At 42.8% G+C, this 15,447-nt stretch overlaps 2 protein-coding genes across 2 annotated transcripts; one reads left to right on the top strand and one right to left on the bottom strand.

Moving 5' to 3' along the window:
- Positions 1-1,284: 1,284 nt before the first annotated feature.
- On the bottom strand, positions 1,285-2,951 carry gpr142 (G protein-coupled receptor 142). Its single transcript, XM_028431665.1, has 2 exons — positions 2,801-2,951; positions 1,285-2,243 (listed from the first exon to the last, which is right to left on the bottom strand). The coding sequence occupies exons 1-2, from the start codon at positions 2,937-2,939 to the stop codon at positions 1,285-1,287; spliced, it is 1,098 nt and encodes a 365-aa protein (XP_028287466.1). The 5' UTR covers positions 2,940-2,951.
- Positions 2,952-11,463: 8,512 nt separating this feature from the next.
- On the top strand, positions 11,464-14,639 carry btbd17a (BTB (POZ) domain containing 17a). The gene is made up of 3 exons (XM_028430338.1): positions 11,464-11,545; positions 12,634-12,925; positions 13,565-14,639. Exons 1-3 carry the CDS (start codon positions 11,464-11,466, stop codon positions 14,637-14,639), a joined length of 1,449 nt encoding a protein of 482 aa, XP_028286139.1.
- Positions 14,640-15,447: the final 808 nt, after the last annotated feature.

The raw sequence follows: 15,447 nt of genomic DNA, 5'->3' as shown, positions 1-15,447 counted from the left end.
CAGTTACATTGAAAGGGGCACAAAACCAGCAAATTAAGACAACATCATCATAACATATGACAATATATGTCACAACACAACACATTATGATGTGTTCTCATCATAACACACATAAATGCCACATTTGGTCAATATTATATCAGCCAGATATGACACATGGTTATACTAACATGGATGTATTGCCTGACATCATCCGGTCATGGGACCGATACAACCACACAAGTCTGTGGAGTTTTAGTGATCCCGGGGGTTGGTGTCCACATAATACTATGAGTATTACCTTTACCCCCCACCCCCCTGAACATGTAGAGATGTGGTTGGAGAAATATGCGCATAAGTTCCATTTTCAAGGACTGACATATCAACCTCCAGCGAGGACTAGTCTGGTTGTCAATCTACCTACATCATGTACTTATTGGATGCAGTTTATTCTGTGTCCATTTATACAACCTCCCTGGAACCCACTTGCATAAATGCGGTTCTATAGTGTTAGGTAACCTTATGTTATTTAATTGAACACACATACCTACATAGTAAATCTCTACTAGAAGGTTTCAATAATTGAGCTCTTGGTGGAAATGTTCTGCACGAGTGTGCGCCTTCTTGCGTGTCTCTGTGTGTTTGTTTAGCCAGAGCTGAGGCCATGTTGGTTGGTGATGTTTGAAGAGCAGGGTCTTCACTCCTAACAGCCAGCTTTCATTTGCGGCTCCACCGAGTTGCATTTCATGAAAAATAAACACTTGCCCCAGCAGCTAGAGACGGATTTCCTTGCTTGATTAGCTTTGCTCAGTAGGGCGGATTGTCTTCTGGGGTATTCAGAGTCATTTGGAGAAAAAGCAGCCAGTTCAAACTCTTATTAACTACAATCTGACATCCCCAGAAGAGGTGGATTTATTACTCTTAGTAACAGGCAACAAGTGGTCATCTAATTTTTTTCTTCTATGCCCGTATCTATTGACAGAATTAATCACAAGTTTTTGGTGACAATATAAAAAAATTCTACCAAGTATGGTAATACTTTTATTTTGTCACATTCTTTTTAAGAAAAATAAATACGCTGTCATCTTATCTTTACATGGACAAACAACAGCAGGTCACATATTCTAAGACAAAAAATATACTTATTGTTTGTCAAGTACATAGCAGGCCCTCAGAGAGAGAGCTCCAGGCGGACTGGCTGCTGTCCATAGTCATAGCTGGAACACAGTGTGTGTCCCAGGGGTCAAAAGTGCTCTGAGACCGTGGGATGATGGGTGTTTTGGATTAAGAGAGAGGGGCGCGGGGTCACGAGGGCTTTCTGGCCCTGCGAGGTGACAAGGGGGTGGAGTCCCGCTGCGAGCGCTTGTTGTTCCCACTGTACAGAGAGGAGATGGAGGCGTTGGTGGGGGCCTGCTGTTGGGGCAGAGCTCGATGAGGGTACAGTGGACCTCCCCTGAGTAGAACGACATCCCGCACGGCACCACGGAAAGGCTTACTGACGAAACAGTAGAGGAAAAAGTTGACGGCCGTGTTGAGCATGGCCAGCATATTGGACAGATCGTAGGCCAGGTGGACGCGCCAGTCTCTGTGAACGGAGGACACGTACAGGTGGTAGATGACGACTACAGTTCTGGGCGCCCACAGAACGGAGAACACAGAGGTGATTGCCAGCAGCATTGCTGTAGTTTTCCCTAGTCTTCTCGGAGGCGCAGACTTGGGGCCGCGCTCCTCCTGGGAGCACTGCTGCCTCTGTCTAACCCTCAGAGTGTGGATTATCAAAGAGTTCAGCACCAAGAAGATGCTGCAGGGCAGGAAGTAGATGATAGTCACGTGCGTCCATATGAGGACAGTGTCCATCGCAGTGGGTGGGAGGCTGTTCCTCCACACGTCCGACCACCAGAAAAAAGGCACGCCCGATGCGAGCGATAACATCAGCACCACTAAAATGATCTTCCTGGCTCGAGCCGGGTAGCTGATCTGCCGGTGGAGAAGCGGGTGGCACAGCGCCACGTAGCGATCCACTGTGAGGGGCACGGTGGACCAGATGGAGGCATGGTTTGCGGCGAACTCTGCAGCACTGACGGAATGTAACAGAAGCGCGGGGACGTCACGGTGAAAAACAGCCGTCTCTAACAGAAAGCCGACAAAGATGATGAAGAGCTGGGACAGAATATCCGAACCTGTCACTGCCAAGAGGTAGTAGTACATAGTTTTCTTGGTGCGGCATGCCAGTCTGGTTAAGGCCACCGCTGTGAGGATGTTCACTGAAACAAAGCAGAAATTATGCCTGTAGGTGATCAGACAAACGTCAGATTTATAGTGGTTCAAGCCATTGATTGTACAACACAATGTGCCTCCATCTTATGTCGGACATCTTGTCAGCAGCTGATCTTTCCTCTCAGACCCCTTCATGTGTACAGCTGTTGACTCTGGCCCTTAGATTCATTTCCCGTAGGGGACAATTATGCGACTTGACCCAGAGGTCATCTGAAAGCTGTGGTGATGCATCTGCTTGTTTTGAACACCTCTTTGTGTAAATCACCGCTGGATCAATACCAAGACACCAATGACTAAAACAATGAACAGGACAGTGCTGAGAACATGCTGATCAAGTTAAATTTGTTCATTTTGATTCAAATGACAGACCGGAGTGATGGATGAATACTCATAAAGTCAAACAAATAGATTATCAGTTGATTATAACCATCAGTTTGAGCTAGAAGTGAATTAGAACACCCGTAATCTACCACTAACTCACTTCTGTATTGATTTCTACAGCTTTGCTTCTTCTGTGCTCAGTTTACGTTATGCAGCTGTGTACCTGGTACTCCCACACAGAGCAGGATGCTGTAGTAGATAACGGGGATAAAGCCCAGGACACATTTGGACCTTTGCAGCTCCTCAGGTGTTAGGCCCAGCTCCTGGTGGCTGGACGCTGTCACATTGGGCCAGTCGATCATGACCTTTGTGCTTCCCCTGGAGAATAAAAAAATGTCAGAAAAGTCAAGGAGACAATACAAAAAAACAAAGGTCTTCCTGTTTTTGGCACATGTGTGTGCAGAAAATAACATGCAAGTCTATTCATCATGGTTATGTTCTTGCATTACTTTTCCTGTTAAGGTTAAGGAAAATGTTTTAAATCATTGTCTTTGTTACCATGGCGAAAGTAACATGCTCTTATTTGGCCTCATGTGACAGTTTTATCCAAATAATGCTAAGCCTTTAGCAGCGTTAGCTAGAAGCAAACTTGTCCCATCTGCAGCAAGCTTCCCTGCCATTTTCTTGGTTACCATGGCTACCATATCACATTGATCATACACAATATTCATACAACCACATGTTTGTGGATGCACTGATTAATAATTTTGAAGGTCAAAGATTACTGTGACCTCTCAAAACACATTTTCCCATCGGATTTTCCACACTCGAACAACCGCACTGTTGCACTGAATGACAACTTCTTTTACTTCTTCCACTAACTTGAACTGCTGAAAACAGTCCTAGTACTTTCTTCTGTTTGGCTAAAAACTACAGTGCCCAGCTTCTTTATAATATTACAAACATTGTATTGAGGAACATATGTATGTGTGTTTTTCTTCACAGATTTATGACCTCAGCTGGAAGCATGCAGCTAAGAGCCACAGACAGCGTTGAGAGACGAGGAGTTATGTACTGTTGCTTTTGGTCTTTTTGTGTAACTCAGATGGATTTAAATGACAGATAAGGCAGCATGTGGTTTTTGGAGCACTTTGCACTCTTTTAATTTACCCGCTTTGAAATGACAGACATCAAATATCTGATGTTGATATATTTATTTGAGGTCCTGAGACCAGACCAGACACAGACGACAGACTATTTATCTTGCATTATTTGCATGAATATTTGACGTGAAAAGCAGTTTGATGGTGCTACATACACTAGTAAACAACAAATATGTTGGATAAACAATGTTTGCCTAGCTAAAACTTAAAAAAAGCAAGAACAGATGGGCAGACAGCTCCCAGACCCTCCCATTGGTCATTATCCTCCCACCTACCTAATTTAACCTTTTCACCCCGGTGTCATCCATCCTGTTTTTCTCCTTCTCATCCCACTCTCCTAATTTACTTCACTCATCCATGAAGCCATTTTTGGACCTTGTTATCTCTCAACCTTTCAGCAGCAAACCATTTGTAGGATGCTCAACCAACATAAACATCACCACGGAGCTGCAATCACGTCATTCATTCGTCATTCATTCACACAACATAACAGTTGGTCCCATTTAATTACTCACATTGTAAACACGATTTATGTTCCCCAAACCATTTCATGCACACACTCTATGACTGGTAAACTTTTACGGCCCGTGTCAGGAATGTGATCATAAAATTTAGGAGCATCGAATAGCTTAATGGATGGCTGCTTTAAATTACCTTGGCACAAGCATGGATCGAAAAGCAACAAGGTATAACATGTCTGTGAGGCCATGTTTCTACTAAAAGCTGTTTAATCTTTTAATTCCAGGAATTAATTAATGTTTGAAAAAAAAATCCAGTGTTCTTTAGCCTTTTACCATCAACACAAAACAATGGTAGATGGAAGAAGTACTAGAATAGCTTTAGATGCCAATGGAGGTCAAGATGAACTTTTAAGATGTCCTCACAAAAATAATGCCACATCATTGATAGTCATAGTTTTCCTTTAAAAATGTGTTTTAAGATGACCTTTATCTAACCTCTTACCCTCATAATAGGATGGTACTGGGAAATAAGATCATATGATCCTTTAACGTAAACATAACATTATGTCATATATGCCATGTATGCCTTGCCATACATGTATTTTTATGTCGAATGAGGTTGTTGTATTATCAGCCAAATGTGGTGTTTTTTTTGTGAGGACGCATTGAAATATGTGCATGTGATCCATTTTAATGGATTAAGAAGGGTCTAACTTTACATTCAAAATCTTATTTTGGCACAAATATGAGCTGGATATGAATTAATTAAGATTGCTTTGTTTATTAAAAAACAACTCAGATTTCGCTCTTTGTTTTGGAAGATGATCCCATGTGCTGAGATATAGGATGTCCTATACAGTATTAATAGGTGCTTTGCTCTCATCTCAGGACAAAGCACACCACCTCTTTGCTTATGTTTTTTATACAGGATAGGCTGCATAATGGGGATTTAAATGGTAGCTTATATGTCCTGTACTAGAACAAGATTTATAGATATGATGCAGTATGTAATCTTATTTCACCTTGCAACGTTTCCGGATAAAACACAGACTAATATCGCAGCACAGCTTGACCTGAACTTGAGCACTGCTTCATAATACTACGCAAAAAAGCTACAAAAAAAAAGCTGAACGACTACCGCAGACCTGCAAGGTCCGTCATTTGTAAGACACCTGATCTGTTTCCTGATGAGCCTCACTGAAGACCAGCGGTGAGAAAGATGATCGTTTTAAATGAGAAGGTCAAAAGGTTGCTAGCAAAACATGGCACAAGGGAACAGTAATGACTCCGGCCAATCTATAATCCAACAAATATCTTTTACACCTACTAAATCATAAAGCTTGGAGAGTGCTGTGTGCCTTCTACCTGAAAGATTTCCCGTGCAGACGACTGAATCGACACCTTGGGTCCCCTGGGTGCTGCAGATTGTGGAAATGGAAATGGAGCTGTACTCACTCCGGAGGTGTTGTATTAAGTCCTATCTTTCCAGTCATGTTACACTGGGGAAATGAAACAGACTTCTCCAGTCAGCAGACAATACCCCCCCTACAAGAAGCTCATCAGACAGAGGCATGTATCTTCTTAAAAGTTTTGGATGGGTTTCCCGGGGTTGACATGCAGCTGGAGGCCAACAGGACACAGCTCTGCAGGGTTTTCAGTGCCCGAGAAGCTAAACTGAACTCTGCCTCTGCTCCATTTAATTATTCATCAAGAGACGGTGCACCTGAAACAACACTGCCGAGAGATAAAGGGTGCTGCCAGCAGAACTGAACAGCAAACGTATCACTGTTTCACATGAAGGATGCTGTTTGCTGTATATGGTTGAAAGAGGGAGGTTTCATCTTGGATGCTGCACAAGGAAAAGTATGACAGACTGAAGTGGAAAAAAAAAAGATGCAGATCATGACTGAAGCTCAACCTCCCAAGTCCAAAATCCTGACCCCCCTACGGTCAATGCAGTTAAGAAGACTGAATCCAGAAGTGCATTCTGGCAGCAGAATTTACACACCAACATGATGACAAACGTCTACTTCTTAGAAGATTCCAAGGGTGAAAAAAAAGGAAAACACTTGAGGTCAATTATGAAATAGTTGGAAGGAAATCCAGATCTGCATCCCTGAATAACTTATCCAATGAGCGTGCAGCTTGCAACATCTGTGATGGATAACAGCTCTGAATCGAAACATAATTCTTTTACAACAAACACTTGTGCACGTACAGTGGAGCCTTTTCCTTAGCTTTGTGAGGTTGGTCTCACTTACCTTCACATTAGGTTCTCACAGGGACTCCCCACCCGCCGGTCCTCTGCACCGTTGTTCCTCCTCCCCAGTGGCTCCTACAGAGTCCCTCTTGGACACCCGCTGAGGAGACGATGAGGAACAGGAGGAAAAGTGGAATCCGGGCAGCCAGGCACATCACTAACAAGGAGTGAGCAGAGAGTGAGGAGAAACGAGGCAGAGGGGAGTAAAAAAAAGAAAAAAAAGGAAGGGGAGGGGAGGGGACTGGTCTATGAATGAGGGAGGAAACAGATCAGAAGGACTGAGGAGGGTGCAGAAAAAAACCACATAAAGTCTGTCAGGAATTAAAAAGCAGTAATATTTCTTGCAGAAGCATTTAATAGGGATTTAAGTCTGAAATGTGTTCATGCTGGAATAATGATTAAAAAATACACTCAGAGCTGTCAGACTAATGCTGTGTCCAATTTCCAAACCATATATTGCACTGTATCACCACCAAGCTGTAGGACATTTTCTAATTATTAAATGATGGATAATGTTTGACCTACTATAAAGAAAAGCAAAAATGTCTTTATGTCTCCCTGTTGGCTGCCTGCAGAGACATATCATCCATCTTTAGATATGGTCTTATGCATGCAATGAATCGTTTAGGAAACCAATACTGAAGTGTAGTTACTTCTGCGGCCTCTTGGGGGCTTGAGTCACACCCAAATATAGCCTGGTACAAAAACAGTTTTGGTCTCTATAGATGTTCAAACTTTCGGGACCCTATGGATGACATCATAGAAAGTTCGTCCATCTTTTCTACAGCCTATGGTTCCATCAGATATAGTTAGCAGCTTGTTTGCACATTTGAAAGTCATTAGCTGCAAACTTGGCTGAAACAGAAGGAAAAAGCAACCCGCCTCCAAGAGATGGAGACGGTCAAAACCAAGAAGAAAACCCATATTGACAGGAAGACTCGATTAAGGTTCCACTGAAAGACTGCCAGTATCATGGTGTTTCAAGGACAGCTGGGTTTTTAATCCATAGAGATTTTGTACAATCTCTCCGGCGCCTAAAAACAGTCTTTATTCTCATTTTGTGACTTTACTGTAAAGTCTTGGGGCTAAATGGTGACCTATGGATGATGCGAGTGCCATCTAGAGTCTAGATCTTAAGATCTTTCAAGATCTTTACCTAAACCCAACCCTGTTTTTTTAACACTTAACCATAACCACTTGTTTTAATGCTTGACCCAAACTGTGAGTCAAAAGAGAAAGTTGTGCACAGTCATAAAGCACTTCGCTAAAATAAAGCAACAGTGGAAAGTGTAGAGACAAACCCCTGGGTGAACACCACAACAGGGTCCTAGCCACCTCCCACCCCTCCAACCTCCTATAGGATGGACTTGTGCTGCTATATTGATCCCCAGATCAGATAATGTCAACCATGTCTATTGTACACAAAAGATGCCATCTTGAAACCAGACTACTAACTTCTTCCTATTTTGGTCTCAATGTATCAAAAAAACAATAAAATAAATGTATGTATGGCCTAACATGCAGCCAACCACCAGGGGGCAATTCAGATGTTTTGGCCTCACTTATAGGGAGCTGTCATGTCATCTATCTTTACAATGCAAATAATGAACCTAGCAGCTGATGATGATGCACAGACACGACTCATTATTGATCAGACCCGAGCAAAGAATGCAGAGGGAATAAATTATTGTTTCACGAAGCCATCATATTTTCCTTTTATGGACAGGAATCACCTCAGAACTTGATTAAATGTGCATGCAGTAGTAGTAGCAGGTTCCAAAGGTCTGTATGTAAGAGATACAGTATATGTGGTACATAAATACAATAAAGCATCTGTATGTCTGCTATCAAAACACTCCTTGTATTAAACAGCATAGCCAAAATAAAACACATTTGGTTGCTAATACATCCATCAGATATGACACATGGTTACATTTAAGCATAAACAGAATATATGATCATACTGACGTCTTCCGATCATGGGACCGATACAGGCGCGAAAGTCAGTGTCAGGAGGCAAGTTGGAGTACGTACGGGATAACCGTTCCTTCCATGGTCACTATTTTCAACTACCATCGCAATTAGTCCACATCTTCATGAACACACAGAGATTTTTGGCTATAGAAATACGGCCATGTGAGCTGTTTTTGTAAAGGGCGAGCTGACTTTTAAATTGTGTTTTCACCTTTTTATAGCCTTTGTCCCTTTTGCCATTTTTGGCTACCATCACGACGAGTCCCCACCCCCATGAACATTCAGAGATGAGGTTAAAGAAATACACCCATATGTTCTGTTTTGAAAGACATTTTATGTTTACTTGTTAGGACGGGTTGATATTAGCATAACCGGCTAATGAATGAGCCTATTATTTAGAAATATGGCAATTATTCTAGAACAAGAATAAGCACATTAGCAACTGCACTCAAGAGAGTTAACACTGGTAAGACAACTCTAAATGAGCCCAGAGTAGAGCACACATTACTCACTGAGCCAATTTCACACCTGCAGAGTCTATTGACATTAACTTAGATTTATACTTTAACTTTGTCTGCTGCTGGAAAACAAATGCAGCTGTCAGAGGACCAAAGAAAAGAGAAGGCAGAGCTAATGGAGCTGCCGCATTGAGATAAAGTAGTGCCAAGGCTGAGCCCATCTCACGGGTCACCTCCTTCTGGACTTCTGCCATAACCACAGCTCTCCAGAACTGTCACTCTGCACAGCTTTCAGGCAATAAGGCTGAAACACGAGCAGCCTCAGACAAACACACTTCTTATCTATGCACTCTCGTGTGACTGATAACACTTTGTTCCACGTGATATAATTGCATAATGTGCAATATGCAACGTGTAAATTAATCAAAAATAATTTGTGCAGTTAACTCGCAGGGCTGCAGCGGTAACCCTGCAAGCCACCATGACTGTGTCTTTTTTGTTCTGGTCATACCAAAGCAGTGACTTTATCTACGCTGATTATTTAGGACCTGGATCTGACATTTTACAGTAAAGTAAATAAGCCCTTAATGATAACGTCATTATTGATGTGATTACAATGTTAATTTAGACACATCAATGTGGACAACACAATCAGGCTCAAGGGCATCATTAATAATGACATAGTGGTAGGCAAATAGCGACCCATGGGCCTAATTTGGCCCTATGACAGAAATATTTGGGCCCTGAAGCCTTACTTTTTTACATAGAAAAGTAAACATAGGTCTTTCAATAAATGTGAATGTAACAGTAGAAAAAAAACTTTAACATCAGAGGGATTTTTTTCCTTCTCTTTTTTGTTTGTGAGGTTTATCTAAGTGGGTCATGTTTATAAGTTTAATAGACTGGTTGCAACCGCTCTGCTCTCTAGTGGATGCAGAATGTAAATACAGTGCACACCCAGGCTCATTATAATTAGGTATGTATTTTACCTGTTAGTGTTGTGGTTGATTGGTGTGGAATATTGTGCTTTCTGGCTCTCACAAGGACAGCCCAAGCAAAGAAAGCGTTACCTCTGCTGCAGAGGAAAAGTTCATTAATGTCACCAACCTCAAAAACAACAAATGAACAGCACCTCAGATCAGAGCCTGCATAAATTCAAGTAGCAGACACATCTCAACATCAACTGTTCAGTCAGAGGAGACTGCGTGAATTAGGTCTTCCTGTTCAAATTGCGACTCTAAATTACCCATAGGTGTGATTGTGGGTGTGAATGATTGTTTGTCTGTGTATGTTGCCCTGTGATGGACTGGTGACCTGACCAGGGTGTACTCCACCTCTCGCCTGTAGATAGCTGGGATAGGCTCCAGCTCCCCGTGACCCTGTACAACAGGACAAAGTGGGTTCAGATGATGGATGGATAGGTGGGTGGATGGATGAATGGATAGTCAAATTGCTTGAAAAAAACACTACTGAGGAAGAAACAACAAAGCGAGAAACACAAGGAATGGACATTTGACCAGTAGAAATCTGAAAAACAGATGAGTCGAGATGATTTTAGATATTTTGTTCTACCCTCTATGTCTTTGTGAGATGCAGAACAGGTGAGTGGAAGGCACACTTAACCAGCATGGCTACCACAGCTATTCTGCAGAGACATGTCATCCCATCTGGTTTGTACTTAGTGGGACCCCAAACACACCTCCAGGATATGTATCTGACCAAACATGAGAGTGAATGAGTGCTGACTCAGAATGACCTGACCTCCACAATCACATGACCTAAACTCAACTGAGATGGTTTAGGATGAGTTGGAGTGTAGAGTGAAGCCAAAACAGCTAACAAGTGCTCAACAACTCTGGGAAATGTGTTCCTTCATACTGTTGATGTTGTTTATTAATCTACAATTTAGGATATAATAAAAATGAAGAAAAACATTGAATACGTAAGGATCCAGAGTAACCTGGTTACTCTGGATCCTAGTTATCACCAGTTTGGTTTCAGTTTTTGTATTCTGAATGCACTGATCAGGAGTTTTAGTAAAAAATCCCAAAGAGACTATTGATTGTGTAACTTACTCCCCCATCCAAAATGAAGCGTGCTGTAGCCCGGAGCTATGAATTAATTGACACTGCCCATGTGTCACGCACTTGTGCTGAACTGGGTAAACATACTGACACACATAACCGCACATGGAGTCTGTGTAATGTTACACTATACCTGGAATAGCAACTGAGACAACTAACATTATCTACATTAATTTAATTTGATCACCACTTCAACCTTTTTACAGTGTAGTTCACACCTCACATCTCAGCTGTTCTTCATCCCCTCTGCAGCCTCCTCACTCAATTGATAGTAGCATGATACCCAAGGATAGGAAAGTCAGGATCAAAAGGGTAGCCATGGAAACAACCCCGACCCGTTTCCACCCAATCGATGGCAGAGGTGGTGGTGGTGGGGCGGAGTGGTGAGAAGAACCCCCTGTCCCACATTCAGACCCCACATATCCTCCACAGTGACTGCAGCAGGAAGCAGAAATCCAGAAGCAGCGAGAACAAGCAGGAGGAAAGATGGTGAACCGAGTCCATTGCATCCATGCTGGGATGATGTTGCTGTTGGTCTTCCTTCAGCTGGAGGCTGCAGCAGCTGCAGGTGAGATACATTTTAGTTTTATTTAAAGGCTTCACCCACACTTTGAACCAGTAGATGTACAAAATTCAATTCAGCCAAGGGGGTCAGTTTTGCCCTTTTTCTTGACTGAAAGGGAGACATAGGCAGGTATTTTGGATTGTTAGTTACATGAGTACAATGCTGTATACAGATCACACTACAAAACCCAAACAGGTTACATGTGGAGCACCACAGGGTAGCTCTTTAGGGCCACTTAGTTTTCTATCTCATTTGGTTTTAAGAGATGCACAAACCACTATGTATGCAGATGATCTTACAATATATATGTGTGTGATAATAAATGTGTTTAATGTAGAAAAAACAAAGTCTATGGTGATAGGCTCATGATTTCAATTCTAATTTAAATTAAGAGACCAGAACTAAAAGTGATGATAAATAATATCATTGTACAAATGCAAGAAAGGAAGACACTAAATGTTTGGGTATAGGTCACATTCAGTCTAATGTTGTGTTTGCCAATTGCTAGACAGAGACACTTTTTTGTTCAATTTCATTAGCAATATTAGTGATAAGGTCACCAAGGGTTTTGTATGAAAGGTAAGTCGATAATTATTCTAATATGAGCATCTTTAGTAGCATTTTTGTTTGTTTGTTTGTTTGTGTATGTTGGTACTAATGCAGATCCTAATAAAGAAAGAAAGTAAAAGAAAGAAAGAATGAAATGTTGGAACAGTAATGCCTGACTCACTATGAGTAGATATTTGTATGGGGGTGGAGAAGGAAGTGTCAGACATTTATTGAGAAGCAGAAAGAGGAACCACATTTTGCCTGTGTATGTATCAGGGCTCACATCCCAGCAGCAGCTACAGTAGCAGTGTGTTGCAGCAGAATAAGGGCGGAGGGGTGGTGGAGCTGCCTCAGCTGAGACAAAGTTTTAATTAAATGTGACCCACAATCCCTCATTATCCAGACAGCGTGCACAGCTGCACTGATCAATGCCATGGATTTTGATGTTACTGCTGACCCACTATGTATCCTAATAAATACTCACATGCAGCTTTGATTCGTTTATTTTTATATTGTCTTATTTGTTATCTTTCTTGAACCAGGCATGTTAAAAATGGATGGGACCCAGGATGGAGGCAGTGACGGGGACACCATCAGTCACTCCCAACTCCTGGTGCAGCACCTGGAGGCTCTTCTGGTTAAGGGGAACGGCAGTGATGTGTCTTTACGGGTCGAGACGCCCAATGCGGACGAGGTGAAGGTAATCCAGGGTCACTCTCTGGTGCTCTCCCTGCAGAGTCCTGTGTTTGAAGAGATGCTGTTGAGCCGCAACAGCAGCACCCTTGTCCTGACGGAGAGCTCCGACTGCGCTGCTGTTTTTGACAAGTTCATCAGGTGAGACAGGAGCAGATTGAGTTAGCATGCCCTCTAGAGGGGTGAAATCTGCAACTGCACCCCTACATCTGAGACAAAAGATCAATGACGAGCACAGCATAAAACAAACTGACCGACTAGGAGCTGCTGGGTTGCTCGATAGCAGCTACTGTGTTATAGCGGTAAGACAGTGAGGAGCCTGAGCTGCAGCAGCAATCAATAACTATTTTTAGATTCTTTCGAAACTGATAAGATTTATTTCCCAGCATTCTCACAGAATGTTTATGTAAAAGAATACACAGAAAATTGGTTTTATTTTTTTCAGTAAGTTCTCTTGTAGCCTATTTAAGCTCAAAGTTTTGGTTTCTCAGCTGTTTTGATTTTTTAAAAAATGCATTTGCCCTTCACCCCCTACTGGCCTGCAGACAGACAGCACCTCTGATCATAAGCTAACATCAACAACCAGCTTAATATAGAAACACAACAAGCCACTCAAGAGTTTTAAAGTAGCCGTTAGTATGTTGGTAGAGGATTTTTGTAGTGAACACACTGAAGGTTAATGTTAATCCATGCCAGTAGAAGTAGGCAGCTGTTAAGCCGTAATATATTCTGCATGTGGTTTTACAGAAGTCTTGTCGTCTGCATCTCCTCTCTGTGCAGGTATCTCTACTGCGGGGATATTTCTCTGCGTCTGGATCAATCTATACCTCTACACAAGCTGGCCACCAAGTACCAGGTGCTGGGCCTCCAGCAGGGCATCACTCAGTACATGACACAGAACCTTGCTAGGGACTCCCCATCGGGTCACGTGGCGGGCTGGTACACGTACGCACTGCAGGCTGGGGATGTGACTCTAAGGGACAGCTGTCTTCAGTATCTTGCCTGGAACCTGTCATCTGTGCTGCAGAGTGGAGAGTGGTTGACTATCAGCAGCCAGCTTCTCATGTCTCTGCTGCAGCGCTCAGACCTCATACTGCAAAGTGAGATGGAGCTCTTCGCAGCACTGGAAGCCTGGATTATCCAGAATGAACCGGATGGGTTGACAGCAGAGAATGCTTTGAGAGCTGTGCGTTACGCCATGATTCCTCCACAGGATCTCTTCCGCCTTCAAAGCCAGTCTTCAATCCTGGCCCGCTATCAGGAGTCAGTGCGTGATCTGCTCTACATGTCCTACCAGTTTCACTCAGCCACTCCACTGCAGATGGCCAAATACTTTGAAGTCAACTGCAGCCTCTTCATGCCCCGAAATTACCTGTCCCCATTGTGGGGGTCACCTTGGATCATCAACAACCCTACACGGGACGACCGCAGCACCAGCTTCCAGACGCAGTTAGGGCCCAGCAACCATGACGCCAGCAAACGAGTCACCTGGAACGCCCTGTTCTCACCACGCTGGTTACCCCTAAGCATGAGACCTATGTACACAGAGACTGCTGCCATGCAGCCAACTCGTGTGGAAGGGGGACGCCCACGCATCATCATAACACCAGCAACTTCTAGTGCCGATTTTGCTGGAGTGAACTTCCAGAAAACAGTGCTTGTCATGGCGCAGCAGCACAGTAAGTTGGTGGTGAAACACGTCTACAACTTCCATCAGAGCACCGAGGAAAATGGTGATTTCTTGGCTGAAGCTGACCTCTACCATCGGACATCTGAATACCTCATCGACAGCTCTCTCTTCCTCCATGTTGTGGTAAAACCGCTGTACCAAACCCTCATAACCACAAAGAAGTAAGTCCAGCTTACCGAAACGCATACAGCCCAACCCTCACTCATATCCCATCATGGGGACGTGGATCTGAATCCACCTCAATAGTCGGTCTGAGAGACACAGCCTCTTTTCACTGAAATATTGGTGCTATTACAACCTGTTTACACTTAAGGGGTCACAGATGTCATTGATCACCCACTGAGCACTGAGCTTATTGTTTGTGGATCATGATCTTGTGGTGATTTGATCAATAATTCATCAAATCAGTTGTTATTGGGCTACAAACTACATTTTTCTTACACGCCTTTATTACAAACCCCACCTTTACACTTCTGTAGTTGTCACAGTACCTCGTTGGTTAGATAGTTTATTAATGTGATTGATGTGTTTCCTCCTACACTAATAAATGTTACATGACAATAAAGATTTTTACAAAATATTTAACTGAAAGTGTGATTATATGTTATAATTGAACACAAAGGATGCCAATAAGCCAGCTCTCTATCATACAATTGCATTGCTTTTCCATACCATACCAACCATACCATACACTTTATATAAATCTTTGATCTGCTTGGTGCAGATGGACACGTCTCGACAGTGACTGAAAACCTAAATAGACTTTTGATCTTTGGATCTGTGGGACGATTCTGAAACAGGGCATGGTGCATCTGGTGTGACACCACAAATTGACTGGAGTGGTAGCGGATTGAGTGGTGAATCATGAAAGTTACTAGTGACCTATATAGAAATCGTCCAAAAACCAGCCTGTGTGCAAACAGTCAGGGTATAGGTTTAAGCATGAAAAAACAATCATCTGAATTCAAAAATA

Source organism: Parambassis ranga, chromosome 19, assembly GCF_900634625.1.
Source record: "Parambassis ranga chromosome 19, fParRan2.1, whole genome shotgun sequence".
Lineage (NCBI taxonomy): Eukaryota > Metazoa > Chordata > Actinopteri > Ambassidae > Parambassis > Parambassis ranga.
This window is presented reverse-complemented; position numbering and strand designations above follow the sequence as displayed.

Excerpts from the sequence above, each read along its gene's own strand:
- gpr142 (XM_028431665.1), bottom strand. The coding sequence starts at position 2,939 with ATGATCGACTGGCCCAATGTGACAGCGTCCAGCCACCAGGAGCTGGGC. Across the intron at positions 2,244-2,800 it reads GCTCTGTGTGGGAGTACCAG|TGAACATCCTCACAGCGGTG; the intron begins GTACACAGCTGC and ends GCTTTGTTTCAG.
- btbd17a (XM_028430338.1), top strand. The coding sequence starts at position 11,464 with ATGGTGAACCGAGTCCATTGCATCCATGCTGGGATGATGTTGCTGTTG. Across the intron at positions 11,546-12,633 it reads GGAGGCTGCAGCAGCTGCAG|GCATGTTAAAAATGGATGGG; the intron begins GTGAGATACATT and ends TTCTTGAACCAG. Across the intron at positions 12,926-13,564 it reads GTTTTTGACAAGTTCATCAG|GTATCTCTACTGCGGGGATA; the intron begins GTGAGACAGGAG and ends CTCTCTGTGCAG.